The 27,945-nt window shown below is 56.3% G+C and overlaps 7 protein-coding genes across 7 annotated transcripts; 4 read left to right on the plus strand and 3 right to left on the minus strand.

The window, feature by feature from the left end:
• Positions 1 to 432: 432 nt before the first annotated feature.
• On the plus strand, positions 433 to 4,963 carry INS49_015749 (uncharacterized protein; the record flags this gene model as incomplete). The annotated part of the gene is made up of 5 exons (XM_043176427.1): positions 433 to 759; positions 825 to 2,543; positions 2,618 to 2,901; positions 3,363 to 4,248; positions 4,310 to 4,963. 5 exons carry the CDS (start codon positions 433 to 435, stop codon positions 4,961 to 4,963), a joined length of 3,870 nt encoding a protein of 1,289 aa, XP_043019882.1.
• A 385-nt stretch (positions 4,964 to 5,348) lies between these two features.
• On the minus strand, positions 5,349 to 7,137 carry INS49_015750 (uncharacterized protein; the record flags this gene model as incomplete). Its single annotated transcript, XM_043176428.1, has 2 exons — positions 5,349 to 6,969; positions 7,040 to 7,137. 2 exons carry the CDS (start codon positions 7,135 to 7,137, stop codon positions 5,349 to 5,351), a joined length of 1,719 nt encoding a protein of 572 aa, XP_043019883.1.
• An 854-nt stretch (positions 7,138 to 7,991) lies between these two features.
• INS49_015751 (uncharacterized protein) lies at positions 7,992 to 9,680 on the plus strand (the record flags this gene model as incomplete). Its single annotated transcript, XM_043176429.1, has 1 exon — positions 7,992 to 9,680. The coding sequence occupies one exon, from the start codon at positions 7,992 to 7,994 to the stop codon at positions 9,678 to 9,680; it is 1,689 nt and encodes a 562-aa protein (XP_043019884.1).
• A 657-nt stretch (positions 9,681 to 10,337) lies between these two features.
• Positions 10,338 to 12,896, minus strand: INS49_015752 (uncharacterized protein; the record flags this gene model as incomplete). The annotated part of the gene is made up of 3 exons (XM_043176430.1): positions 10,338 to 11,098; positions 11,250 to 11,313; positions 12,840 to 12,896. The coding sequence occupies 3 exons, from the start codon at positions 12,894 to 12,896 to the stop codon at positions 10,338 to 10,340; spliced, it is 882 nt and encodes a 293-aa protein (XP_043019885.1).
• An 807-nt stretch (positions 12,897 to 13,703) lies between these two features.
• Positions 13,704 to 14,918, plus strand: INS49_015753 (uncharacterized protein; the record flags this gene model as incomplete). The annotated part of the gene is made up of 1 exon (XM_043176431.1): positions 13,704 to 14,918. The coding sequence occupies one exon, from the start codon at positions 13,704 to 13,706 to the stop codon at positions 14,916 to 14,918; it is 1,215 nt and encodes a 404-aa protein (XP_043019886.1).
• A 1,992-nt stretch (positions 14,919 to 16,910) lies between these two features.
• On the minus strand, positions 16,911 to 17,939 carry INS49_015754 (uncharacterized protein; the record flags this gene model as incomplete). Its single annotated transcript, XM_043176432.1, has 1 exon — positions 16,911 to 17,939. One exon carries the CDS (start codon positions 17,937 to 17,939, stop codon positions 16,911 to 16,913), a length of 1,029 nt encoding a protein of 342 aa, XP_043019887.1.
• A 6,210-nt stretch (positions 17,940 to 24,149) lies between these two features.
• On the plus strand, positions 24,150 to 26,120 carry INS49_015755 (uncharacterized protein; the record flags this gene model as incomplete). Its single annotated transcript, XM_043176433.1, has 1 exon — positions 24,150 to 26,120. One exon carries the CDS (start codon positions 24,150 to 24,152, stop codon positions 26,118 to 26,120), a length of 1,971 nt encoding a protein of 656 aa, XP_043019888.1.
• Positions 26,121 to 27,945: the final 1,825 nt, after the last annotated feature.

Genomic DNA, 27,945 nt, shown 5'->3' on the forward strand with positions numbered 1-27,945 from the left:
TGCTAGGAACACTAAGTATTTGGTACGACATGAGGAATACATTCACTTGTCACCCTGTGCTTAGATGTTGATCAAGTGGCACATAGCTACAGCCAGCAGGCACGCCTTGAGACGGTTCAGGGTGCCACAGCGCTAATGGACCCCTGAATGGGAGCTCCCGCCCAGGCTCTTCAGAGCAGTGGGGTGGGGACGATACCCCTGTCACACCACTGGCAGCGTCATTGGCCAATCCTAACCACATGAGATCCCATAACATCCGAGAACCGCCCTCCTCTTCAGTAGCTGGCCATCTGATCAAACAAACTCTATCTTGAAAGGCCACTGCCCTGGCAGCTCAAAAAGTCTCGGCAACATAGAGCCTATTTTTTGCCTTGTTCAATCGCCGATAAAAGTCGTGGTTCCTTCTCCGTGTTGCACACAGTTACATCGACAATGGTGACAACTCGAAGCAGCGCACGCAAGACGCCATCGGTCGAGTTTCCCCTGCTTAACGGCCACGTGGATGGGAATGGCCATGAGAACGCATATAGCAAGAGTAATGGCAACAGCAAGAAGCGCCACAGCAATGCCAATGGCGTCAATGGCCAAGAAGACGGGCACGACTCCAAGCGACAGAAGGTCGCAGAGCCAGTCGACAGAACGAGATGGCGCATGAAATCGGACGACGGGCGACACACCTGGCACTACCTCGACGACGAGGAGGCTGTTAAGAAGTGGCCACAGAGCTACGCGGATAAGTGGTACCTCGGTCTTCCCCTCGTGCGTCTGCCTGCCTTCCCCAGCATCTACCTATAACACGCTGACATACCTGACCTCTTCTGCAGGACCTCCCCTCCCTAGAGCCACCCAAGGCCCCTATCGACGCGGTCCGTAACGGCCTCACTTACTTCGAGCACCTACAGCTCCCGAGCGGCCACTGGGGATGCGAATACGGCGGGCCCACTTTCCTTCTCCCGGGTTATGCCATCACATGGTACGCCACGAAGCAGCACATACCGGAGATCTACAAGAAGGAGATGAAGAACTATCTCTTCGCCCGTGCCCACCCCGAGGACGGGGGCTGGGGCCTGCACATTGAGGGCGAGTCGACTGTGTTGGGGACATCTCTCAATTACATTGCCCTGAGGATCATGGGTGTCGAACCGGACCACCCTGTCATGACCAAGGCAAGGGCGACACTTCACAAGCTGGGAGGCGCAACGCATGCACCGCACTGGGCCAAGTTCTGGATGGCCGTGCTGGGGGTATGCAAGTACGAGATCGTGAACCCTGCGCCGCCCGAGCTGTGGTTGCTGCCGGACTGGGTCCCCATCGCGCCATGGCGCTGGTGGGTGCACATACGGCAGGTGTTCCTATCCATGTCCTACATCTCGTCGAAGAAGTGGTCTTGCGAGGAGGACGACCTGATCCGCTCGCTACGGAACGAGGTCTTTGTGGAGCCGTGGGAGAGTATCGACTGGAATGGGAACCGGAACACGATCTGTCCCAAGGACAACTACCTCCCCAAAAGCTGGCTCTTGAACACGGCCAACTGGTTCCTGGTGAATATCTGGAACTCATATCTGCGTCCCAACGCCCTCAAGAACAAGGCGGAAGGATGGGTGGGTAACTTGGTGGACATGGAGATGGCCAACACGGACTTTGCCTGCCTGGCACCTGTCAACCAACCCATGTCTCTTGTGTGCTGCTACATCCGCGACGGTCCCGACTCATACAACGTGCGGCGTCTACGCGAGCGCATGGAGGACGGCATTTTTGTCAACTCGGACGGCATGATGGTCTGCGGTACAAACGGCGTGCAGTCATGGGACACGGCATTCGCGATCCAGGCCGTGGTAAGCGCGGGCCTGGCCGACGATCCGAGGTGGCGGCCCATGCTCAACAAGGCCCTAGAGTTCCTTGACAACCAGCAGATCCGAGAGGAGGTCAAGGACATGGACAAGTGCTACAGGCACCCTCGCAAGGGTGCGTGGGCCTTCAGCACCAAGGTGCAAGGTTATGCAGTCAGCGATTGCGTGTCGGAGGCGCTCAAGAGCGTGATTCTCCTGCAGAAGGAGGCGCCGGGATACCCACAGCGACTGGACGACCGGCGGATCTTCGACGCGGTGGACACGCTGCTCACCTACCAGGACCCCAAGACGGGCGGGTGCGCGTCATACGAGCGGCCGCGTGGTGGGCAGTGGATGGAGATGCTTAACGCGGCCGAGATCTTCGGCAACATCATGGTCGAGTACCTGTACCCGGAGTGCACGACGGCGGCGGTCACGACGTTGTCCCTGTTCCAGAAGCACTGGCCGGACTACCGGGCGAAGGAGGTGGCCACGTTCATCGAGCGGGCGGTGCGCTGGATCAAGACGGCGCAGTATGACCATGGCGGGTGGTATGGCAGCTGGGCCATCTGCTTCACGTACGCGACCATGTTTGGGCTGGAGAGTCTGGCGACTATTGGGGAGACGTATGAGAACAGCGAGTCTTCCAGGAGGGGATGCGAGTTCTTGATTTCGAAGCAGCGTGAGGACGGTGGCTGGAGTGAGCATTATCAGGTAAGTCCTTGTTTTGGTGTACCCCTTCGAGTCGGTTATCAACACATCTCTGATCCCACTAACACATCTACCAGTCATGCGAAGAAATGCGTTATGTCGAGCATCCGAGCGGCAGCCAGGTGGTCATGACAGCGTGGGCGTTGATCGGGCTGATGCTGGCCAAGTACCCAGACGTGGAACCTCTCAGGAGGGGCGTGGCGTTCATTGCGGGGCGGCAGCAACCTGACGGTGAGTGGAAGCAAGAGGCAGTCGAGGGCGTGTTCAACAAGAGCTGTTGCATTGGGTATCCCAACTACAAGTTCACGTTCACGATCAAGGCCCTGGGTATGTTTGCCCAGCGGTACCCAGACGTCAAGCTGTAGAGGTGTAGATCTAGAACGAGGCCATGAATGGCAACGTAATAATAATGGTAATACACAGTATGTCTACCAGTGTTAATCCACTTGTTTTGTTTCATTTGAGGAAATCTCTGAGCTTTTCATTGTCTTTGCAAGGTCTCGACTTCTAGAGGTTTCCACCTCAACTTGAGCAGGAGCCTAGCTAGGTAGGCGGTGAGTGTCTGATCTGAACAGAGCAGGCGGTGGACTGGGCCAGCTCCTATGGACAGGCAGAATGTGGAAGCTACCCCCCGCAGTCCTGATCCCTGACAGCGAAGGCAACCGCAACCATCAGCCTGAGGACCAACAAACCAACACTCTCCTCCTTTAGTCTCAGGCTTTCTTTCACAAACGGCCCTTTTCTATCTTTTGTCACTTCTTATTACCCTCACAAAGCAAGCCAACAATCCACCTCGCCTTTCTTAATCAACCCCATTAATAGCAGCGTTTGCATCGACCCACCACCACAGAGCCATTATGTCTGCCGAAAGTTCAGAGAGGCGGGCTTCAAAGCCATTGAGCAGCGCAAGTGGCCCGAAGCCATAGACAACCTGACCAAAGCAATCAATCAATCAAAGTCCCCGGCCTGGCTCCTCGGCCGCTCGCAAGCCTTTATGGAGACTGGCCAGCTCGACAAGGCCATCGCCGACGCCGAGTACGCCTACTGCACCGCCGCCGAGCGGGGCAACGACAAGAGCCGCAAGCAGATGATCGAGGCCCAGTACCGCCGGTCTGTCTGCTTTTACCGCAAGAAGGAGTACGCCAACGCCGATATCTGCGCAGTATGGTCTCAGCGCCTGGCTAAGGGCGTGGCCGTGAGGGAGGCCAAGTCCGTGCAACAGGAGGGTGTCAACGACAAGGGATACTACTTTGCGACCGTCGCACAGGCCGCTGCCGAGGAAGGCGGCAAGAACTCCTCCGAGGGCGGTGACCAGATGGCGAAGCTTTCGGCGCTGATGGGCGGCGGTGGCTCGGACAAGACGCCGTACTCCAAGGACTGGAACAAGGCACAGATATGGCGCACTCAGGTGCTGCGCTTCCTCGAGACACTGCCTGAGGACGACCCTGCGCGGAAGATCACGATCCAGTTGACTCCGACGAAGCCAAGTAAATTGGGCACTGAAATCCAATCAGCCCAGAGCAGTGTGGCCAAGGCCACGTCAACGCCAGCGTCAGCGCCGGTGCCGGCGCCAACCCCCGATTACTCTACTTTCCGCACCCAGTTCTACCAGAGTGACACCACGATGACAGTGTCGGTGTTCATGAAGTTTGCTAGCAAGGAAGACATGGACAAGGTGGAAGTGCGCTTCGCACGGGGTGGGAAATTCGTGAGTGTCCAACAGCTTGCTTATCCCTTTGTATACTATCTCGTTTACTGACCATTCTCAGGTGGTCGCCAAGGGCGTCCCGCGAGAACCTCCCATCCTGTTCATCGAATGCCACGACCGCATCTCCGTCTCGAAATCCGCTTACCGTGTTGCGTCTATGAAGCTGGAACTCACGCTCGTCAAAGAGGTGCCCGGCAAGTGGCCCGACTTCGGTACCCAAAGCAGTTCCTTGCCCGAGTCCTTGGTTGAGCTTCATGATCCAGGATTTTACAAATGGTTGGCCATTCCAGAGCCCAGCTCGACAACTAAAGAGCCGCCCGTCGCGGTTCTTGAAGAGCCGTGTACCAGTACCATCCCAGTGTCCGACCCTGAATCTAAAGAAGCGGCCCACACCGAGCCGTCCGTCGCGACCTCAACTGCAACGACGAGCTCCAAAGCCGCCAGCAAAGCGCCTGCCTACCCCACGTCGTCCAAGTCCGGTCCGAAGGACTGGGACAACATTGCCGATGACGACGAGGAGGAGAATAATGCGGATGTGGACTCCTTCTTCAAGAAGCTGTACCAGAACTCCACACCAGAGCAGCAGCGTGCCATGATGAAGAGCTACACCGAGAGCAACGGCACCGCGCTATCCACGGACTGGAGCTCCGTTGCCAAGGGCAAGGTCGAGACGCAGCCCCCGACCGGGATGCAGGAGAAGAAGTGGGGGGCTTGATCAACAACGCATCATTGCGTCCCTGGAGTGTCTAGGCATTGTCGTGAGGATGGAAGACATCGCATGTTCGGTGGGGTGCCCAGGTGAGGCTGAAATGCACCGAGCAGTCCGCGCGTGGCAACACCTTGTGTTAGTTTGTAGGCCGTTTGTAAGGATATTCTTTAATCAGCCAGGAGTTTTGGACCGGCAAAACAGGGAGACGTATGAACTCTCGTAATTTGATAAATCGATTACTTATCTTTATGTACCTCATTCCCCGTGTCCCAATTGTAAATTGTGGTACAGAGCGTGTCAAAGGCTCGTATGTTTTTAGGGTCAGCTATTTAAGATGAAGGTGGTGTTTGAATTCATTTTCTATTTCCAATATGGTCCCAGGAACCTAAGCCTACTCCTTAACATAAGACCTAGACTTCCTGTGAGTCGCCGTGGGCCGCCCCTCCCAGCGCGGGACGTCCTGATGCTGGCCCGGGCGTACACCTTGACCGTCCTGCTCTACCTCCCAGCTCTTGTCACCTACAGCGCTCCGATTTGCCGTCCCATTACCGCTATCACTTCCCTTCGCACTCTCGAGCGCGACAACACTCATGTCGCTCCGGACGCGGAAGCTCTTCCCCCGCCACGTGACGGTCGTGCCCAGAAGCACGGCCCACGTCCAGATCGGCAGCGCAAGGAGCTCCCTCCCAAGCCACGCGGGGAGCCACTCGCCGAAGCCCCGTCTCGTGACCTCGGTGCCGCGCGCGAAGAAGGGCGCGCCGTCGTCCACCGGGTCGACGCACGCGCACGAGTGCAGCCGCGCGTGCACGGCGCGGTCGCAGGCCATCCAGGCGGTCACCCCGCCGGCCCACAGCGCGGCCGTCGCAGCCCAGGTCTGCGGGATGCCGAAGGTGGTGCTGAAGAAGGGCAGGGTCGTCGCGGCGTAGGCGAAGTACAGGTTGCACAGGAGGCTCTCGACGCCCGGCTCGACGAGGGTGGCGAGCAGGACGGTCCACTTGCGCACGCGGAGCCAGCGGACGCGGCGGGCCCAGTAGGCGGGCATGGGGACGCGCGCCACGGGCTGGATGGCTAGGTCGCCCGGGATGAGGGCGTGGTTGCCGTAGGGGCGGGGTGGGGCAGTGGTTGTGTCGGGCGGGATGGGCGCGTTCCAGAGGAGGTCGCTGATCAGGTGGTCCTCGCAGATGTAGCTGCTGAAGAAGTCGACGCCCGTGCCGCGGGCGGCGTCGCCGGGGGAGAGGCGCGGGTTGTGGGAGGGCTGGGTGTAGATGTCGAGGTGGGCCTTGCGGAACATGTTGGACTTGCCGATCACGCAGGGGGCCACGCCGACGGTGTTGATCGCGCTGTAGAACTTGGCGTGCGTGGTCGCCATGAACATCTCGTCCAGGCGGCCGCCTCCTTGGTGCCACGCCTTGGACAGGAGGCCTGCTTGTTCCTGGTCGCCTGGTGCTGGCTTCTTCTTGTTGTTGTCTTCGTCGGAGGGAGGTATGTCCACGACGAGCGGCAGCTGGTGGACGAGCTTGTACGGGGTGGTGGTCCGCCCGCCGGGCAGGAAGCCCATCAGCTTGTCGACCATGCGGCCGGCGACGTCCCTGGATATCCACACGTTGCAGTCCATGATCCAGATCAGGGAGTCGGCGGGGGCCTCGCGGTAGGCGCGGCTGATGTTGCGGATCTTGGGGTTGGGCCCCAGCTCGTTGCCGTCGAGGCCCGAGATCAGCGGGTCGTACTCCTCGACGAGAAGGCGGACGTCGTATCCCTCCCCGTTGCCGCTACTCCCGAAGTCATCGACAATCTTCTCGAGAACCGGGTACGCCGGGTCGTCCTCGGAGGAGACGCAAAGGTTGACTGTCAGCTTGGACCGCGGGTAGGTCTGGCGGAAGGTGGAGGCGAGGCATTCATATAGTTGTGGCTCGAGGCCTTTGACGGGACGGATTATGGTGATGTGAGGGACGAGGTGGTCGGAGAGGGAGGGAGAGACTGGTCTTCGAGGGGGGCGGGAGTAGCCTCGGAAGCTGTTTGGGGAGATGGTCAGTCAATTAGGACGGAGCGAGTGGATAGAAGCAGCAACAATAGGAAGCTTACACCTGGAATATCCCAATACTCTGGACCAGGTACACAACTGAACTCCAGATCAGAGCAGGGTATGCGGCATACACCGCTATGTTCGAAAGGAGGGACATGTCGAGATCATGCTCTACTGTCCAAGGACGACTGGTGCAGAAGAAGACGACAGGTCGAGAGAGAGACGTAGTAGCTATGGAAGCTCCATATTGACAGACCTCCGTGACTGTCTATTCACATATATAAAGAAAGCAGAGTGACAACTGCTGAAGTTGGATTGTTCACTTAGAATCGCGAAAGGGTCTAAATTTCAGGCGAGGCCAGTCATGCCATGCATGCAACTCAATTCAGCTGGACCATTGCCCCCCCCCCCCCCAAATTATTGTTTCGCAACCCCAACCCCAGGGCCACCTCCAGGTACGTACCCACATGCCCCGCCTGACTCAGCGGCATTTTCTTAAAACTCGGACCTCTGTTTCCAACTCAATCGCAGCAACGTGAAAAAAGTTCATCAGTTCCAGAGAACATGAACACCACTCGCATCCTTCCCCCGAGCTGAGCAACACCAACCAGACTGCAACACCTCAGCAGTCAACTAGGAATACGCTCCTCCTAGCTCTTGCCACCACTCAAGGACCGTTGAATGGCCTGCATACCTCGGTACGTGTCGGTTCGCCGGGAAGAATGTTCCTCGATACAGTGAGTGAGCCGATCTGCCTTTCGTCCGGTCAGACCATTTTGCTACACCCTTTCCCTTCCCTTGATCCTCTTCCTCCCCATCGCGTTGATGACAACTATTATTACGGTGCTTAGAGAGCCTCGTCTCTCGGTGATAGTCCCAAAATTAAGACTAACAACGGTATCTGAGCGATGACCTCACACTCCACTTGTTTCATGACAGCACACACACTTTGACCATCTCAGAACCTTGGCTAACCGTCCCGTATAAAGTCCGACATGACCTGAGGAAGAAATGGCAGAGATCCAGCAACCAACTACAGCTCCTGTGGTTGATGTAGTCCCATCAGCTCCCACGTCTGATGGGACTTCTCCCATGGGCAACCCACTCACGGAAGAGACACCTGCTGTCTCCCCGTCGCCGGGGCTATCGACTTCCGCATCGCCTTCACCGGCGCCTGCCCGAAAAGGTCAACCCCGGGCAAATCTGCATCTGCTCTACAAGCAGCCCGCTCCACTCAAAATCTTTCCCTTCCCAAGTCTCACCAGCAACCCAATCTCCTTCCTCCACCTCGCCTTCACCTGGCTGTCCCAGGTCTTGAGTCCCCCTCCAGCCGAGCCGTCAGTCGTGCATACGGCCTACTGGGATCATGAGACGAGGACGATCATCATCACAAATGAGAAGTCCATGGTCGGCCTCTGGCAGCAAGGTTTCTTTGGAAAGGGAAGTCTGAGTCGAAGTGAACCGAACTGGTTGAAGAGGGAAAGGACGCGGTTGGGGCTCGTCAGGGACAAGGTCTCAGAGGTCGAGACCAACAGGCGTCGTGCTGAGCGCAACCGTGTGAAATGGGACCGCGCCAGAGCCGAGCAGGAGGCTCTGGAACAGAGGCGCCTGGAGGAGGCCGCACTGGAGGCGGCACGACTCGAGCAAGTCGCTGTACCCCCTGAGCCTCTACCTGAAGCTGTTGTGAAGACCCCGACTCCCGCGACGGCGGCAGCCCCTGTCGGCCCGCTGGAGCTGCTGTGTCTGCCGAATTCACAGCTCGAACTGGAGTCACTTTCAAGCCGCCTAACTCCTCCGCCCGAGGAGACCGTCGACAGTGCGGAGGTCTCCAAGTCCAGTTCCAGCTCATCTGGAAATGATGATGCGGACTCAAACACCACGACCTCGGAACCCACGCCGCTGAAGCAAGCTAAGAGCGTCCGCTTCTCGCCGACCGTGGAGTCCACCGAGTTCCTGCACAACGATCCCCCCAGCCCCCCTCGTTCAGTGTCGTCGTCATCACTGAAACCTCATGGTGTCAATGGTAGCGCCGCCGTCAGCCTGGACGACTCGACAGCTTCCGGCACGGACGAGACCGCAAAGGACCTCACCGACCCCGAGACAGAGCTTGTTGTGATCAATAAGGAACATCTCCAGCTTCTCCCCGAGGAGGCTTTGTTTCTGACTTTTGCTTTTGGTTCTCTCAAGGTCATCGATTCCGCGACTCAAGAGGCGATCGGCCCGAAAGATCTGCTGAGTCTTCTTCGCCAGAACTCATACTTTCCTCCCCGTCTATCATCGCGAGACCTTCTACCCGACGATCCGTTTCTGCTTCACTATGCCGTGTACCATCACTTCCGCTCTCTAGGTTGGGTTCCACGTGCCGGTATCAAGTTCGGAGTTGACTGGTTGTTATACACTCGCGGGCCCGTCTTCGACCATGCCGAGTACGGTGTTCTCGTTCTGCCGTCTTATTCGGATCCATACTGGAAGTCCATGGGCAAACAGGCCCCACAAAAGTCGTGGCATTGGCTTATGGGTGTGAACCGCGTGCTGTCAAAGGTGTTTAAGAGTGTTTTGCTGGTGTATGTCGACGTCCCGCCACCGACTGCCTTCCTGGAAGATGGATCACCCAGGGATGGCCTGGCGGGGCTGTTGAAGAAGTATCGCATTCGCGAGCAACTTGTCAAAAGGTGGTCTTCGAATCGGAATCGCGACTAGGAAGTTGCTGGTGACGAGTATGTGGGCCACCAGGATGCTCTCGGCACGCGGTTATAAGCGGTTGGACATTAAGATTAAAATAATCAGGCTGCCACTGTAATACAATGACCAATTTCTTCAAGCAATGCTGCCACCGATCTCAACAAGCAATCATATAATACCAGCGCAGAGGCATCGAGTCCTAACTGCTGACTCCCATCATTCATTTTCCTTCGTCTGATTAAAAGACCATGGATGTGCCTGGCACTACATCGGTGCGGGCGATGATCACGGGGGCCCCCGGACGCCTCGGCCCTACATCGCGCAGCTCCTCGCCGAGGAACCTGCTCCGCGCCTAGCCACTGGCATGCGGCGCGTCAACCCAGGACCAGACTTCCAATGTGTTGCTGCAACCCATTCTGTGGCGCTCGCTGACGAGGTGAAGATGACGCCGTCGCCGCCGTGCCAGCCTGCACTTGCAGGCCGCGTTCAGAGCAGGCGGGTTGACCAGACCCGCCAGGACATAGCCGAAACGCCCTCAGCTGCCAAGTCGAAGTTGACGGCCCAGGAGCGGCCGGCCTGGGTGTACGCGGGAAACCTGCTCAACGTTGATCTCCCTAATGCTGGGGAGACAGATGCTGTGGTTCTGGGGTTTTGTCGATGGTGCCCCGGTGCGTGTCACGCAGACTCGGCCGTCCCACTGTGGTGACCCCTCGGCCCATCTTCAATAGCTGCGAGGATGGCAGACGTCAACTGCGACACCGTCGGGTTGCAGTACACCGTGGACAGGGCCACGCCAGGACGGCGGAGCCCCCGCCTCAGGACACGAGCGAGCTGCAGCGCCGCGGGCGAGTCCATGCCGCGCTCGAAGAACGTCGTCGAGGGCGGTTGGTGGTCCGCATCCTCGTGTGGCCAGCTCGTCACCGCGCTGACGCACTCCTGGACGAACTGGGCGATGCTGTCCGGATCAGGCGCGACGAGAGGCGCGCGTGGCGGCTCGCCGTCGCTGTCGGGGCCGAGCTCCGCGTTCGCGCGCAGCGCCCCGATCTCGGCTGCGTACTGCTGCTCCGCGAGGGCGGTCTGCTGGACCGCGCCGTCGCTGTCGCGGATGAGCGGGCGGTCCGGCGTCGTTACTAGGATCAGCGCCTTGTCGACGCGTGCGTGGGCCGGGACGGTATTGTTGGCTTCCTGGATGCTGGGCCAGACTCGCTCGATCAGTGCCGCCTGCTCGGCCGTCGTCAGTGGGCATCTGCCGGCCTCCCTGAAGATAAATGGCTCGATAAGCAGAGCGTTCTGGAATCGCCGGGTGCCGACCACGAGGGCGCCGGCTAACTCTGGGTTGTTGGCCACGAGGTGCTGCTCCATCGGGGCGGCGTTCGTCTTCTCGCCGTTGGGGAGGTGGTTGCTATAGTGTCGTCCGTCCAGGGCCGCCAGCACCACTGAACCAGGATGGTCGAGTCCGGCTGGAAAGGGTTTCTGGTGCCTTACTTCCCTAGGCCCTGCTGCTCACAGATGCTGACGCAGACCTGTGGCAGTGGCTCGCAAACAAACCACACATTCAGGCGTTGATGGATTCTTGCGCAGACTCACCCGAAGTGAGATGGTAGGTGTTGGCTTTTCCCGCCTCTAGTGTGAGGCTTTCGATGTTATGTGTCTGTGTCAATGTCTGTTGTATTGATAGGACAGTCGCCGGCGACGCAGCGAACAAATGCGGGACGGAAAAGCCCGGGCAACTCGGTGGAAAGGGTGCCCGGAGCTGCAGGCCAGTGAGGAGAGGTACTCACACACACCTACATATGCAATGTACTTTGCAACACACTACCTATTGGCTCCTCAAGATTGCCAATTCAGCCTGCAGCGGGCCCAAATTGGTTGGCACACCACATGCATGACCAGCATATCTGAACAGTAGAACCCATTTAGAATCGTGTAGGAACCTGTCTGTCTCACTTGTGAGACATAACTCTCGTACCACGGCCAGGTAGGTATCTTTGTCACGTTACGTTCAGCAACGTAGGCAACCTCTCATCCGCTTGATTTGGTAACAAGATTGCATCCTGATACGGCGAGCTACTGAGCATATTTCATCGGCACGTAATATCAGAATCGCTGACGGTTCGGATGGCCAAGTGCTGCCACCTCGCAGCACTACCTATGATGAGGTTACGAGCGCCATGATCCGGGTTGTCCCCGTGTCTTGCTTCAACTGCTGTAATTGCATGAATAATCCCTAGTCACGTTTGGGCTCAAGGAGAAGGCCCAACGAAGTACTTTTCTAGACTGACTTCCAATATGCGTAGTTTCGTAGCATTGTTTAACTTTTTATTAACTAGTAATCAAACCAAGTGAACTTTGATTTGCGTTGTGCACCAATCTTAATATTCGGACCATGGACAAAAGCCACCATTCCGAATGCTGCCTGAGCCCCATACGCAACTTGCTGGCTGCATTCCGGTGGCCTAGAACTCAGACTCTCTCTCTCTGCTATCCCGGATTTAGCTCGCGTGGTAAACACTCGTCATGTGACACTATATGTAAACTGTAGGGTAATTGGATTCCCAGAACGACATGGTGATCAGTTGGGCCGCCGAAGCTGGTGATCGTATGTTCACTGCCGGCGGGCACCAGACAATGACGCTGACCGTCGTATGATGCCTCAGGAAAGACAAGTTCTTGATGTCCAGGGATCTCGTACCCTTGTAACTCGTTCGACTCGCGAGGTCTAGTCAAAACCGAAAGACTATGTAATAAGTCAGCACTGTTGTGTTGACGTTTCACCTTTGTCCTCGGCCGGTTGTAGTAAGTGTGTATCGGAGTGTAAAAGTTTATTCCCCCGCCCCTCTTCTTTTCAAGGAACTGCGTGAAAATTTATAGAAACGCTGAAAGGCACACAACGATGACGGCTGTGGAAGAGACTGATCAGCAGTGTTGGTTCGATGTACGCCGATAGGGAAGCTTTCCAAATGTATGTGTTCAATGGAACCTCATGGTGTGGATATGACATCTTTCCGTACGTATCAAGTGAGTTATACTCAATGCTGTTCCAAAGCAACTGTAGAGGGCCTGTGAACTTGTTAAAACGCATTCTCGAGCACATATTCTTCTGCTCATTGTTATCCACTCGATCTTCCGGCACATTTATAAACTCAGTTATTTCATTTCATCACAATGCTCCGCGACCTTGAAACGTCTTCCGCCCTTGAGGCTCCGGGCGCCGGCCGGGCCGAACCTCTTCATGTCTTTGCTAAAGTATATATCGCTTCTTTCTCGGCTTCGAAATAGCCATGAGACGATTCGCTCCGCTCTCCTCAGTCGGCTTGCGTACCTGGCCCGGCTCGGAAAAGCCGGGTCAGCAACAGCCTTATCATCGTCGTTCTCCAACCAACTCGTTCGTCTCCTTTGCACGGGCGACGGTAAGTAGCGAGTTCATTCAAAGTCAGGGTGAGCCCACTAGCTCGTATCATCTCTATCGCCGCGGGTCGTGTCAACGGCGGCGCGCCGTCCGTGCTTGCGCTTGGCGTCGCCCCGTTGGTGCCCGTTGGATGGAGAGAGACGGACGCTAAGGACCAACCTGAACGACAAGCCACTCAAAGTTGCCTTGACTTGCCTGGTTCGCGATCTTCCACGGGACTTTTGTCTTTTTGGGGAGACGGGAGGGAGTGGGGAAGAGGGGATTCTCTGCAGCGTGCTTTATAACATGAAGGTCAGGTCATACCTGTAAAAGCCTGAAGCGAGGCAAGCGAGACGGTTTGGAAAGGATTGGGCTAATAACCAGCAGGATCTCGTGGCTGGACTAGGGACGAATAATACTAATGGGAAAGTAACCTCATATCCTCTAAGATCTGACAGGAACTTCTTATTGATCCTCTGAGCGAACTAGCCAATCGGGCGCGACTAGAAACATTTGTTGGGCGTCGGAAGTCCACCAAGGTCGAAGGCCCATATTTATAGCCAACATAACCTCCCATTTCCCAATTCGTGGTTGACAGACCCGTTTTCCACCCTTCATTATACCTCTGCCCCCACTAGCATACGCCGACTTCAATGTCTCCTATAGCAGAAAACCTCCGTTCATATTTCGGCTCGCACCAAGAGCAGCCTCCTCGGCCCATTCTGACCTCCCTGAATGGCGACGGCTCATGGCTGATGTCCTTTCCCTTGCCACCGGCAGAATTACGGCAAGAGAACGGTGTCGGCAGGAAGAGATTCTACCACGTCGTCGTCGACCCCTGGCTCCGAGGACCCGCCACGATGGTCTCCCCCTGGCTCGTCTTCATCGAGCGCACCGAGCCTGCGGCCGTGTCCGACGGGGCCGGGGTCGAGGCGGTGGTGCACGAGATCGAGGAGCTAGCCGCGGCCGCCCGGGGTGAGGTTTTTGACGCAGACTCCGACGCGCAGTCGCAGCCGCCGTTAGTGGACGCCATCTTCATCAAGCTGCACTTGCTGGACCACCTGCACCAGCCGACCCTGGAGACATTTGACAAGAGGATTCCTGTGTTTGCTACAGCCCAGGCGGCGCCGACCATCCACGGTTGGGGCCACTTTGACACAGTGGTCGAGACTCTTGACTACAAGAGGTATAACGGGGACGGAAACTCGGACAAGAGCGATTCAACCGCGGCAGGCGTGCCAACAGCCGACCGCGGGAGCCACTGGAAGACGTTCCACCCCGGAAAACCGCTGCCTGAGTGGCTGAGTGTCTTTAGGCTGGCGAGCGACTGGGAGGTGGAACTCGCCACAGCCCTCGTCTGGTCCCACGAGAGCCAACTCAACCGCCCAGAGAGCGGAACTGCAGGTGGGAGTGGGCGGAATGAGTTCATCATCAACACCCCGCATGGGGTAGATGTCAACACCGAGTCCGTCGAGGCGTTCTTCGACGACAACGTCGGGAAGAACAGAAACACGGCCGAAGGGGCTGGGCAGCCTGAACGTGCCGACAGCATGCAGTGCCTTGCCATCCTCGCGGGCTTTAAGGACAGCTATTCCTTCGGGATGCGGCAGACCGTCGGGGTGGGAAGGAGCCTGCAGCTGGAGAGGAAGGCGGAGCCCAGGTACTGGGTGAGAAGCCATGACCTGCCCCTGCGGTTCGGTGGCGCTGTGATGCGCATCCGGATGACGAAAGAGGTCATCAGGACCCTGGAATATGGGCTGGAAGAGGAGACGAAGGCGAGGCTGGAGGAAGGCCAGGTGGTTGGCTTGAGGAAACCGAATCTGATCAAAGTTGGGAACGGCAAGTGTTGTGCTGCGTTAACAAGATAACTACTTGGAAATGTGTGTAAATTCAGCCGCACATTTAAGCTGGTTACCACAGGTAGTGACGAGTACATGTCCTCTGTAGTCCCCAGTCATTCTCAATTGACAAGTAATTCGATTTTGACATGGTTAACATCAAAGCTTTTTTGAAGCGTGTTAAAATATACAGGACTTCAAAACTTTCGGTCACATCACCAAGCATAGCCCACAAAGCCTACTCCATGTCACGAAGCAAATGCCAGCTCAGACTGTCAAGACTTCGAGCAAGACCCAGTTGGCATGAGCATCCGCGGCAGCAGCGTCATTTGCCGTGGGGAAGGGCTTGTCGGGCACTGCCAGGCCGTAAATACATGGGTTGGCAGCTTCCAGTCGACGTCCCCGCCGCGAGACCCATCAGGTGCCCAGGCCAATCTCACCCCCGATAAACGAAGCGGTTTTTTTTTGCTTGGCAAGTCTGTCGGTTAGGTCGGTCACGAACAGATCTGCATTACGGAGCGCCAATCCGCCCTGGCCAGGCAGCGGGCTCAGCGCCTCCACGATCGTGAGTGAACCGGGCGGGCCGTCCCCGCTACGACTTCGGCTTGACGGCTCCCACAAGTCCATGTCGACACCGGCCGTCCACGAATGGATCGGCCGGACCCACAACGCCCGGCCGGCGAACGCACACACCACCTGGGCGGAGGTTGTATTGAGTTTTAGTAGAGGGGCCACTCAAGTAGATGGCTGCCAGAGCAACAAGCCAAAAGCCAAGACCCTCAGGCGCGCAACCAGACCGCAATGGAATCCGAAATATAAGCATTTTTTTTTTAAAAAAAAAAGGAAAAGACAACGAAAATTCGTGATTTTAGGACGAGCAGACAGACGATCCCAGCGCAGATCCCACAGTGAACGCATACGTCAAAGAGCGGGACAGAAAAAGTAAACAAACGAGGTCGATTCCGCAGCGCAAGCAATCCAGAGGAATGCTTGCAAGCCCCCACCCCCCACTCGTCGCCTATTGCGTTGCTATGTACTCCAAGTAGACGACAGTCTAGTCTCTATCTAGGTAGTTAGATCAGCGCGGTGGGTTGAGTCAAGAAATGGTCCAGATCCCGCGTGGCAGGGCCCAGACTCTCTTCGATCTACATGCACACAAAGTTTGTGTCTCTGTGTGCTGTTTAAAGGTTGTGGAAGACGTTGGTTGTTGGTTGGTTGGTCGGTTGGCACTCGCTGTCACTATCAAATCGGAGTTCTCTCGCACGGCAGTTGCAGCCGGCAACATGAAAGCTTGTAAACCGGGGCACGCGCCATCAGACGAAACACGCACAAAGGATGGGATGAACCTGCGACAAGGAAGCAGGCCAAAGAGACGTCAAGCTTAAACGTCAAGCTTAGATGGATGTCACAGCATGTCGAGGATGTCACACATGTCACCTTCAGCTTCAGAGCTCACAGGAGGAACGGGGCGCAAGTTCTTCAAATGACTCTCATCAATAAACACTATCAAGAATAATCTTTTGCTTTGCCTTTGCTTCCCATAAGATGGAGTAGGAACAGCCAGCCAGCCGATGTATGTGATTTGTACGCCTTTAAAAACCAAGACACAACCAGCAACTTTGTATCGAGAAAAACAAGTCCGTGGGAACCTTTGCGCGCTGCATATCGGTCCCTGGCGAGATCAAGCCCCTTGTCCCTTGCCATCCAACACAAAAGAAAGAGAAAAAACGTTTCCAAGGCGAGCTATGACGCGACGCGGCGCTTGATTGGTGGTATCATAGGAAGGAGGATGGTATTGGATAGTGCGAGACGGAAAGACAATGTGAGAGAGATCACAAGAGCTATCCTTTCTCAGATCCAGGTCCAAAGAGCATTTCCCATATCGGGCCAGTGACCGTTGCTTCGTATCTCGTCATAGATGGCTCGATAGTAACAAAACAAGGTCACCAGCCGTCAGGTTGTAGAAGGTATGCAAAAATTGACCGGCCAGATAGCCAACCAAGTGCGGGCGACGGACGTTCCTTAGAATCCGCTGAGGTCGATGTTGATCTTCATGGGGCCAGAGACCTGGCCACCAATGCCATCAGCATCGGCATCAACAGCGCGGTAGGCGTTGACGAAGCTGGAGCCACCGGAGCCGATTGTGGAGCAGAGGGCGTCGGGGGCGTTCTCGGCGCAGATCTCCATGCCGGTGACGGCAAGGCCGGCAGCCTGGGCAACAATGGCAGAAGCATCGTAGCCAGACCAGCCGTTGTTGCTCTCGTTCTCGAAGTCCCACTCGGCCCAGGTGCCGGCAATGGCGCCGTAGGAGGTCTTCTCAACGTCGGACTCGCTGGCGCCCTTGAAGCAGGCACCACCACCCTGGGAGTTCTTGTCGAAGGCGACGTACTGCTCGGAGCCAGCGGCCAGCGTGAAAGTGGTGGCCTCGAGTCCGAAGAAGCCGTTGATACCACCATCAGCGCCGACCTTGTTCCAGATGAGGCAGTACATATCCTCGCTGCCACCAAAGAACTTGGCGGTGTTGTTGTACTCGGAGGCAAGGTCCGAGTTAGCCAGCAGGACCTTGTTGCAGCCGTAGTCAGTGCTGGAGCCGGTGTTGCCAGCGTACTTGATCTGGTCGAGGGTGGCGCGCTTGGCCTTGGCTGCGCTGCAGAGGTCGGTGAAGCTGGTGAACTCGGTGATGCCCTCGCCGGTGGAGGTGGAGTCGGAGCCCGAGGTGGACTTGGCGGCCGCGGAGGAAGAGGCTTGGGGGGTGGGAGAGGGCGAGGGCGAGGGCGAGGCGGATGGGGCCGGGGTGGCTGCGGCGGCGACCTTCACGTCAGCGACGGCGTTGGCGGGCTTGTCGGCGACGATGGCGGGGGTGGCAGCGGCGCCGTAGTCCTCAGTCTGGACCCAGGAGACGGCGACACCGTCGATGACAGCGTTGATGGTGTCACCGATGGCGCGCTCCTGGTTCTGGGAGCGCTGCTTGTTGTGGAAGCGGGCGTGGCCAGAAGGGTGGGCGGAGGCACCGATGGCGCCGAGCAGGAGGAGGGATGTGAGACGAGCCATTGCGATGGGTGATGGTGATGTGCGTTTGCGAATCTTGTCTGTTTCGGAAGTGATTTACTGATCGAGTCGTTGCCTTGGGCTTGATCTGATGTGCCTGTTTTACTCTTCGAGGTGCGAATGAGTGTTGTTGTTTGGTGATTCAAAAGAATGTGGGTTCGTGTCGACGTGATTGTCTTGCAATGGGAACACGAAGGAGGGAGTGAGTGAGTGACCGGGCACCAGCGGGAGGCAGAGATCAAAAGCGAAGGCTTTGGTCTTTGTTGACTTGCAAAGGAGCGTGGGGTGGGTGAAGGGAGGAAGGGAGGAGAGGAGGGGGGACCTGGGACGAAGGGACGGGCGAGATGAAGTCAAGATGAATGAACGGGCTGGCCTGGACGCGCAGGGGAGACAAGCTGACAAGGACATGGACCGGGGCGGAGAAGAAGGACAAAACGAGAGGCGACCAGCCGGCCGAGGGTGGGGACGGGGCAGATTGCGCGGGCAGCGTGGGCCATCGTTGGCACGGTGGTAAGGGGCCGCCCGCTGCAGATTCGACGGACTGACGAGGACGAGAAATTGCACCAAGGCACAGAACCTGCAGCGTGCTGGTCTGGCCAGGGGTGGAGCCAGGGGTGGGCGGCAGGGGGTCCCTGCGCAGGAGGGCTGCCTTCCCTGCCATGACCTGCCGTCCCTGGTCGGCGCTCCTTCCCTGGCCAGGGCAATTCAATCTTTCATCAGGAACACGCAGGAACAGGCAACGATCAGACGGGCCGGGGAAATAGCGAGGCTTAGCATGGCCCAGCTTGGCTTAGCGGGGGCTCTCGATCTGCCCAATCAGGGTGCTCATGTTCATCCCAAGAAGGCCCGACCGGCGACCGTTCTTTTTCGTCGTCCGTCCTGCCGTCCAGGTTGTGCAGGTTTTTGCTGGGAGGCCAAGGTACAAAGGTACCGGGGGTGAAATTGTCGCAATGGCATTGCACGTCCAGCGGCACAGCTCTTCTGTCACACGTCCCGTTGGCTGCTGAATGAGTGAGAGAATAGAAGCAACGGAACAAGTGGGTGGCACCTGACTTTCCCGTAATAACACCTAGGATAAAGAACCACTCATCTATTCTGAGATAACACCACAGATCTTGTGTCCTGTGTGCTGTGCCCTATGTCCCAGGGCGGGGAGCATCTGCCAGTATCTACCGTTGATGTGCAGTGCGGACTGTAAGGAGAACCCACCGTTGAATGACGGCCACGACGACGACGACGTGGACGTGGACAGCCGACGGCAGATCCCAGCCATGGACATCGTCCACAGCGCACCACTTGAGCTGTGCACCGTCCTGACCGTCGGCGGCCCCAGTTCCCCGGCGCCATCATCGGTGCAAGTGGCTTCTTGATGTGCGTGGTTGAGCCCACAGTCTTCCTCGATTCATGCTCTGGCTCCATAAAAATACTCCATGCTTCGGGCTGCCCCACCATGACCAAGTGCTGATTCTCACTGCCTCGCCGGTTTCTTGGTTCCTTGGACACGCCAGAACAAGATGAATAACCCGGCCCGCCAGATGAATCCCCCTTTTCGGCGCACCCTTGGTGACCTGATTCGATGCAACTCACAATCAAGCTCGGGATGCGTGGCGGTGAGGGCGGTGATGGCTCGGGGCTGAGTGATGGCTAATGACACCGTCGTCGAGATGGTTGATACCCACGTTCCTCGACCTAAGTCTTTAGCTGGCGTCTCTGCACAGTACCTTGGCAGTAGGCAGTCTGGGCCGTCTTCTGGTGCAGATCTATGGGCATTCTAGATCGCGTTGCTGGATTGCACTGACACGGACACGACGCGGACATCTCCTACCACTAGCCAGAATGGAAACGGCCAGCGACTGGAATGGAAACGGCTGGTCACTGGAATCCAGACGGTGGTGTTTAGTCGGCGGTGGCCAGCCAATCAGGCCCAACTCACGACTCGCACACAAAGGTGCCAGCGGGGCCGTGCTGTCTGACAGTTGGACGGCCGACAAACCTGCTGTACCTGCATGCAAATTATTATGCTCAGCGCTACTGTTCGTACTGCTCGGTCCGCTGCAGGAACAACTCACTCACCCTGCACACACACAAGCACTAAGGAACCGAGGCACACACGACTATACCGTGCAGTCATCAATCACAATCCCCAATATACACTACAGTGGTCGCAGAGCATCACCACCTCCATGATGCACCTGTGCGCACGTCAGTCAGAACTCATCACCACCTCGGCACGGCTCTTTTCTTCATGCAGGCCAGTCCATCTACCGTGCACCCGGACACCCGGACCTGTCGGCAGTCTTGCCACCATGCATTGCTTCCTTGGCAGAGCATGAAGATTCTGTTGAGGCTTTTTCTTCTTTTCTCTCTCATTTTTTCCTCATCATCGTCATTCTTACTGGCGCCTAGTTGTCTCGCCCTATGGCATCGTGGTAAATGCTCCCGCTTCTGCACCGCCGTCATCTTCCCCATCGCCATGCGTTTCCCTACAAACTCTGCTTCTGCATGGCGTCAGTACCTTTCTCTCGAAGACCACACCAGGACCAGGCCTGCTCGTTCGTGACTCGAGGGAGAGGGTTCCCTGCTTGTTCAACGTTTCTCCCATCCGCCGTCGTCGCACAACATGCTTCCATCGCAATCTATCTCCACGCCTCCTCAGCTGCCCTCCACGTGTTGCGTAATTGTGGCAACCCGAGACGGGGACGGGGACTGGCAGGCGGGTATGTCTCTGTAAAGACTGGGGAACGAGGCATTTCTCTTCGTCCGTCCAGCTATCCGGCAAGCTGCACAGCACAGTAAGACACTGTCCAACACAGCATTTGCGCACGCTAGCACGCACGCACGCACGCACGCACTCACGCACCAAACCATGCTCGATCCCCCTACCCACAGCACCGGTTATATGCTTTGCACCCAGGAATCACTGCGCCTGTGATGTTGCTGCATGGCTGTTTGGGCGTACCTACTCTGGTACGGCATTCAATATTTATCACCTCTGCCCCTTAGGCGAGATAAGTCCCCAATCAGGATCGCCGTCGTCAAATTTTAACCTTTTCGCGTACCTGGCGATCCTGCACCACATCGAGGCCACAGCACCCTCAATAAGGAGCACACACGCGCCATGTCACCGTCCTGTCCCCACCGGGGCCCCTGGTTGGCTGCCCTGGATCGGCAATGGGTCGTAACCCACGCGCCCGGCTAGAGAAAGTCCAGACTGGGCGGCAGTTGACGATCAGCAGATGCGTGGCCCGCCCTCCTGCCAATCCATCGATCTCGCTCTCTGGTTACTATGGTGTTGTTCTCTCGACCTGCTCTGCGTGCCGACCTGCGCCCATTTATCCCCGGCGGACCAGCACCTGGGGCTCCATCGGGCCTTGGGTGGAAAAAGCCAAGTCCTGCCGAGATTCGGCGAATTCCTCAGCACCAGAACTCGTCCGAACGCTGTGCTTGTCTTGACTCGGGTGAGGCATAATCGCTGCACGGCACAACAATCTCGGCTGGGGTCAATATGTAACTGTATACTGCTGTTTACACTGCCATATGTGGCATGTGAGAGATGTGTATGTGTGCTCTGCTGCAACATCACATGCTGCACATAACGGTACGGGACTGACAACTGTCCTTGGCCAATGAACCACAGCCGCCCCTTGATGAGAAGTCTCTCGCCCTCCCCGTGTGGCCCATCCCCAACCCTTTCCCCTTGCAATCTCTCGTCAGACCTCTATTTCTCACGTCAGACTTTCTCCGCTTTCAAAGTCAGAGACGGAACTTTGCAAAGAAAGTCTTGCGAGTTTCGTTTGGTGCACAGCATGGCGGCAAGGCACAAACTTGAAAGCCCTGTACCGCGGCCGAGCGATTGGACGTACAAGTTGGTTGGCAGCGCGTGGCTCACCAACAACAATGAATAACACAGACCGCCGACCACGTTTCGAAACCCCAGCCTGTCCGTCCGCCGCCACGCAAAGTCCGCGCTACTGCAGGCGCTGTGGTTTTGAAACAAGCCATCGGGTGGCATCGCGAGGTTTGTTGTTTTCCAGCGAGTGCTCAATTGCCCAACCCTCCTGTCGTGTCAACAACCCCCCGCCCCCCGGAGCCCCAATCCCCTGCGGCTCCTTTCTTCCTCTGCCGGCGCTAAGGATGCGGGTGCAGCCTCAGCTGACGGAGGGAAGGGGAGAGAGATGGGTGAGGAGATAGGGGGTTTCCAGTCTCAGTTCAGCTTGCTCCCGCTGCCGTATGAAAACGGTGGCTCGCATTCATAGCGAGTACCTGCATCTTCAAGCCCGCTATCAGGACAGTTGGATAGCCCCCTAAAAGGAGAGATGCCAGCGAAATGTTACCCTTTGCACAAGCCCACCGCGGGCTGTCCCGCGATTGAGGGTCGTAAGACGGTCAGCCCCCCAGTCCGGATTTAGAACGCATGCAGCCCTGCGGCAAAACTTGCGCCAACTCATTCCCTTGGCTCCGATGGCGATCTTTGGCCGGCGCGGCGGCCGCAAACCTTGGGTCTCATGTTGTACTGCATCGTGTAGACTTGGCCTGCGCCGCCGCGATGGTGTCATGTGGTGGGTGGTATCCAATGGGGGCGGCTGCTGCGTGCCGGAGCAGAATGATCTCAAGTGATCTACAAGGTTGCGGGATGTGAGTACGGGCTGGCAAGAAGCACAGGAATACAGGAGTCCGAGCCTCCTTTATTTTGGTGCTGATGGCTTGCGGGTGGCTGGCCTGTCGCTAACTGAACTACAACGCAAGGTCTCATGGTGCTTACATGGCCGGGGCCCGGAGATGGGGAAACAGAGCCCACAGGCTCCGCTACAGAGTACCCGTACAACCAGGCGAGAAAATCTCGGTGTACGTAAGGGCTATCCATGAACCAGTGTTTCCTCATGGACTGGATGAATGCATCGAGACACATCCGGGCAGACACTCCCCCGGCTACAAGATGCTCTGCCTGCCTCGATACATGTCACTTCCCTCGCACCGTCTGTCCCCTGACATGTGACTCAGCAGCACACGGTGAGGCTTCTCCAGGTTTGCATGGCCAATCACGCCTTGAATGTTGCAGCTGCTCTGCGCTTGCTTCCCTCTCTTAGTCGGTAGTAGCGACGGACCACTAGGATCAGGAAAGACCTGGCACAGAGATACAGGGTTCCAGAGATTCATCGGCAGTGGATATGCTGAGTGCAATTGGAGATATAGAGGCTCAAGGGATACGAAGGTCGGTGTCCTGGAATCTTTTCGGACTATTTATTGCCTTGTCAGATATAGCCACGGGTAAAACGGAGTGCCTCTTCCTACCAAGAAGGCCCTCGTCCCAGATAACCAATCTTCCCAGTGTCCACCTTTTTAGAAGGCCATTCAAAGAAATTAGTCTAGACAGCCGCATGCCCAGACTGAAATGCTGGTCTAAATGGAGGATTATTTTTTCTCTTCAGACCCATACGAATTTCTTCCTACGGTTCCTTTTCAACGTTCATTTGAGATTTTGACCTGGGCTTGTCTCGGGAAATCTCAGTGGAAAATCTTTGGCCAACAATCACGAGTGGTGGCGATTGATCCTCCTGGCACTTGAAGTTTGAAACCTGGTCTTTGGTGTTCTAGCTCTTGCTGCACATAGGTGCCTTAAAACCGCAACGCATTGTAGTGATGATGACGGGGAAGGTGCTCCCTACTCGGATCAGCCTTCCAGCCTGCTTCCGTTCCAGAGTTCCACAGGCAGCGGTAGGCTTTGGACCAAGTGCCAGCCGTGAAACCACCTGGGCCCTGAAGGATAACCTGGGGCAAAGCTCCAGGAGTCTGGCCTTGATAGATGGCCAGTTTCCCACTGAATCTGTTTTGACATCTGTTTGAGCTAAGTCACAGTTGCAAACATGATGTCTCACAAGCCCCCAAACCTACCTCAGTACATAATACGGAATGACTGATTGCAAAGGGAAGAACGACATGTGAGCTTGTTGTACGCTAAGCTTGACCGTTGAACGCCCGGCTGTGTCTTAGGAAGGCGCGACATACAAGAAGTTCATGTGTTATCCTCAGGCAACCTCTTTTCAAAGTGACTCATTTTCTCAATTACAAATTCAAGCAGTTGGCTGGGCGAACCTTCACGCAGCTTTGGCGATCTGAGTCTAATCATCGCACACGATTTCCACCACAGCTGAGGCTACATTCATCGTACACGATCCACGTCTGCCACTGCGATTTCACACTCATCCGCCAACCATGCCTCCGAGACCAGGCGACACCTCGACCGTGGAACCCATACCTGGGAGCCGAAACATTCTCATCACCAGTGCATTGCCATACGTGAACGATGTACCGCACCTGGGCAACATCATCGGCTCCGTGCTCTCCGCAGACGTCTTCGCCCGGTACTGTCGGGCACGCGGCCTGAATACCCTCTACATCGGTGGCACGGACGAGTACGGGACAGCCACGGAGATCAGGGCATCCCGGGAGGGCTGCACACCCAAGGAGCTTTGCGATCGGTTCCACAAAATTCATGCGGACATATACCAGTGGTTCAACATCAGCTTCGACAAGTTCGGGAGGACCACGACTCAGAATCAAACGGATATTGCGCAACACATATTCTCAAGGGTGAATGACAACGGGTTCTTGGACGAACGGGTGACGAGCAGGCTCTACTGCGAATCCCGTGGGCGGTTCCTTGCAGATCGATACGTTGTTGGCGACTGCCCTCACTGCGGCAAAGACGCCAAAGGTGACGAGTGTGATGCTTGCGGCTCGTTCGACGATGCCATCGAGCTCAAGAACCCTCGGTGCAACTTGGACGCCTGCGGAGCCACACCTGTCACGCGGGACACGAGACATCTGTTTTTCAGGCTGGACAGGTTGCAGTCACGGGTTCAGGCCTTCTTTGACGACTCTGAAGCAAAGGGCAAATGGTCAAGTAACGGAAAAGGCCAGACCGTAGGCTGGTTCAAGAAAGGCCTGAAGGAACGCAGCATCACACGGGACATTAAGTTTGGGACACCAGTTCCTTCAGACATACCTGGCTACGAGGACAAGGTTATATACAACTGGTTCGACGCCCCGATTGGATATTTGTCCATCACAGCCGAGTACACAGACAAATGGCGGAACTGGTGGCAACCGGAGGACCCTGACGACGTCCAGCTCTACCAATTCATCGGGAAGGACAATGTTTTCTTCCACTCCATTTTCTTCCCGGCCACCCAGATCGCAACTGGGGAAAACTGGACCAAGTTGCACCACCTGTCCACCACGGAATACCTACAGTACGAGGGAACCAAGTTCTCCAAGTCAAGGGGAGTTGGTGTGTTCGGCGACCAGGCGAAGAACAGCGGGATAAAGGCCGACGTATGGCGGTTCTACCTCCTCTACCATCGCCCAGAGGACAGTGACACGGAGTGCACGTGGGACGCCTTTATCGTCGCGAACAACAACATCCTCACCAATAATCTGGGCAACTTCGTCAACCGCGTCATCAAGTTTGTCAACAAGCCAAGACCCGGAGGCTACGGTGGCGCCGTGCCTGACGGTGAGCGGGTCTGCGATGCGGATGGCTCCCTTCGCAAGGGGAAGGAAAATGTCAACTGCCTCCTCAGCTCGTACCTCCGCCACCTTGATGCCGTCGAGCTGCGCGCGGCGCTTCTCGCCATCCTCAAGATTTCCGAGGCTGGCAACGAATTGGCTCAAAAGGCAAACAAGCTATTCAAGAGCGACAAGGAAGAATGCGGGGCTTTCTTGCACACTTGCCTCAATGTTATCCACCTACTCTCTGCTCTTCTGCAGCCCTTCCTGCCGGACACGGCGGATTCAATAGCCCGGCATTTGGGCGTGGATCCAGTCCTTGCCATTCCTGACACCTTTGATTATGATTCCATCCGACCTGGCCACCAGCTCGGTGAGGCCGAACATCTGTTCACGAAGATCAACCCCGAGCGGGCTGAAGATTGGAAGGCGCAGTGCGGTGGGAGCGGATCGAAAGGACTGACACCAGGGGAAAAGGGCAACAAAAAGAACGGCAAGGACAGCAAGAAAGGATCTGCAGACTTGGGTGTGTCGAAGAGTAAGGAGAGTGGTGGTGCAAAGGGGCCTGGAGGTGATCAGGAAGACCAGCCAAAGTCTGAGGCTTCTGTACTCGACAGGAGTGCTGCTGTTGAGGGTGGTCTTACGCAGGCTCTGCGACCATTGTCTTTTGAATGAGAAGTGAAGTGGTGTACCGAGCTTGGCCAGACTGAGACAAGGTGCGGCCTTCAACATGTTACGAATCTTATTGTCGGCTTTGTCCTGTGACTTTGTGGGGGAACAATGTATTGACTTCACAAGTCTTTGTAACGCAGGCGGCCATTATTATTCACTCGCCCTGATCCTGGACGCAGAAGGATTTAAAACTGTAGTCGAGTCCCTCATAAAGTGGTATCTAGTTAGAACGTCTTTCCAAACCAACTTATCATCTCATCCAACTCCAGCAGCCTGATCCAAGCCCTCGAACAAACAGAAATCTCTCAGAATGTCGACATCGCCTGAATTTTGCAACAGCCCCAGCCCAAGTCAAGACTCGGCGCCTCCTCCAAAGACTCAGATGGTTGGCCCGGGTTGGACTTGTTGCCGCTGTGGTGGAGTCACTTCGCTAAAGTGGCTCGACTGCGAAGACAGGCACTGTCGTCACCGGAGATGCATGGGTGGATGCCGCATCAATAAGGGCCCCGGATTCCTGAGAAAAATTGCTTCGGTGCTCAAGACTCGGGCCTCGAAGGATTAAGGGGGGAGAGGTGGAAATCTGCCTGAGCATTCACGCATGTGTATTCCTAGGCAGTCGTTCGCTGTTGTTGGTGATCGGAGCAAGCCAGGCGGGGTTCATAGTCAAGTAACAATTACACTGCATCTGCCGTCTTTCTGACTTAATTTGATTTGAAATGTGATTCGCCTGTCAAAATGTGTTCTGAATTGTTGTGTCCCTCAAAATTGAATACGACAATGATCTTTTGAGTGTCAACACCGAGTCCCCCCAATTGCGTGTTCACAGTTTGATTGCAGGAATTGGGATGTTAGCAATTCTGCACAAAGGCATTCTTCACTCCTCTCACAGGCACATCTTGGTTTCTTGACTTCTTCACATACATTATTTGGATCATCTGGGACATTCGGGACTCATGCCTGAGATCAATATGGTGTCACTATCTGTATACTCTCCGTTTTGATCTATGCGAATATCCGTTTTCATTCACAAAACCATCTCCCAGTGTTGCTGAATCACTGACTTCGACTGAAACAGGCACCGGACCGAACGACTGGTACCTTGCCGAGGCCTGTTTGGCAGCCATCAAAATTTCGGTTGCATGTGCTCATAAACCAGCTCTCAGATGCTTGTGCCCATCTGGCCCTGGTATTTCTCTATTTGCCGAGCGTTTCGAGCATCTGTTGATTTCCATCTTATCAACGTGAAGTTTCACCGCTGGATCTCCTTGCCGTCAAGGCACTGGAAACGACACGTGGATGACAGCTAGATTACTGCTGTCATCTTGACGATCTGCAGGCAGAGTCAATGCCCGACATCAAGCTGAAAACGCAATAGAAGACCAGATAATGGTCGGCAGAACCACGGCTGGACGAGAACATAGGATAATTACACCCGGCGCGCTTGGGCCACAGCCGCTCGCACTGACGCAAACACAGCGCAGCGCGCTTGATCCCTTGGCATACGAAAGCTCTTATTGCATTCGTGGGCATGAATTAGCCCTTTTAGGACCGGTATGCGAGGCACAAAGCGCTGTCATCGGGAGCAACATGAAACCGGGCCCCTGGTGTTTCACCATGGGAGCTTCGTCTGCCGCCCAACGCTCCCGGGCGGACGGGGCAAGGTCCATGCCGGCCACACTAGGGAATAAGCCTCGACGATGCTCATCCATGCGGTGATCGCCCTCTCGCAATCCATGGTCATCGCGTTGATCTGGCCGTGGGAACTGGATCGTCACATCAAGCATTGGAGCATCACGCCCCGCAAGGCGACAAGATCTATACGATCGCC

This window comes from Diaporthe citri (genome assembly GCF_014595645.1).
Source record: "Diaporthe citri strain NFHF-8-4 chromosome Unknown scaffold_9, whole genome shotgun sequence".
Taxonomy (NCBI): domain Eukaryota; kingdom Fungi; phylum Ascomycota; class Sordariomycetes; order Diaporthales; family Diaporthaceae; genus Diaporthe; species Diaporthe citri.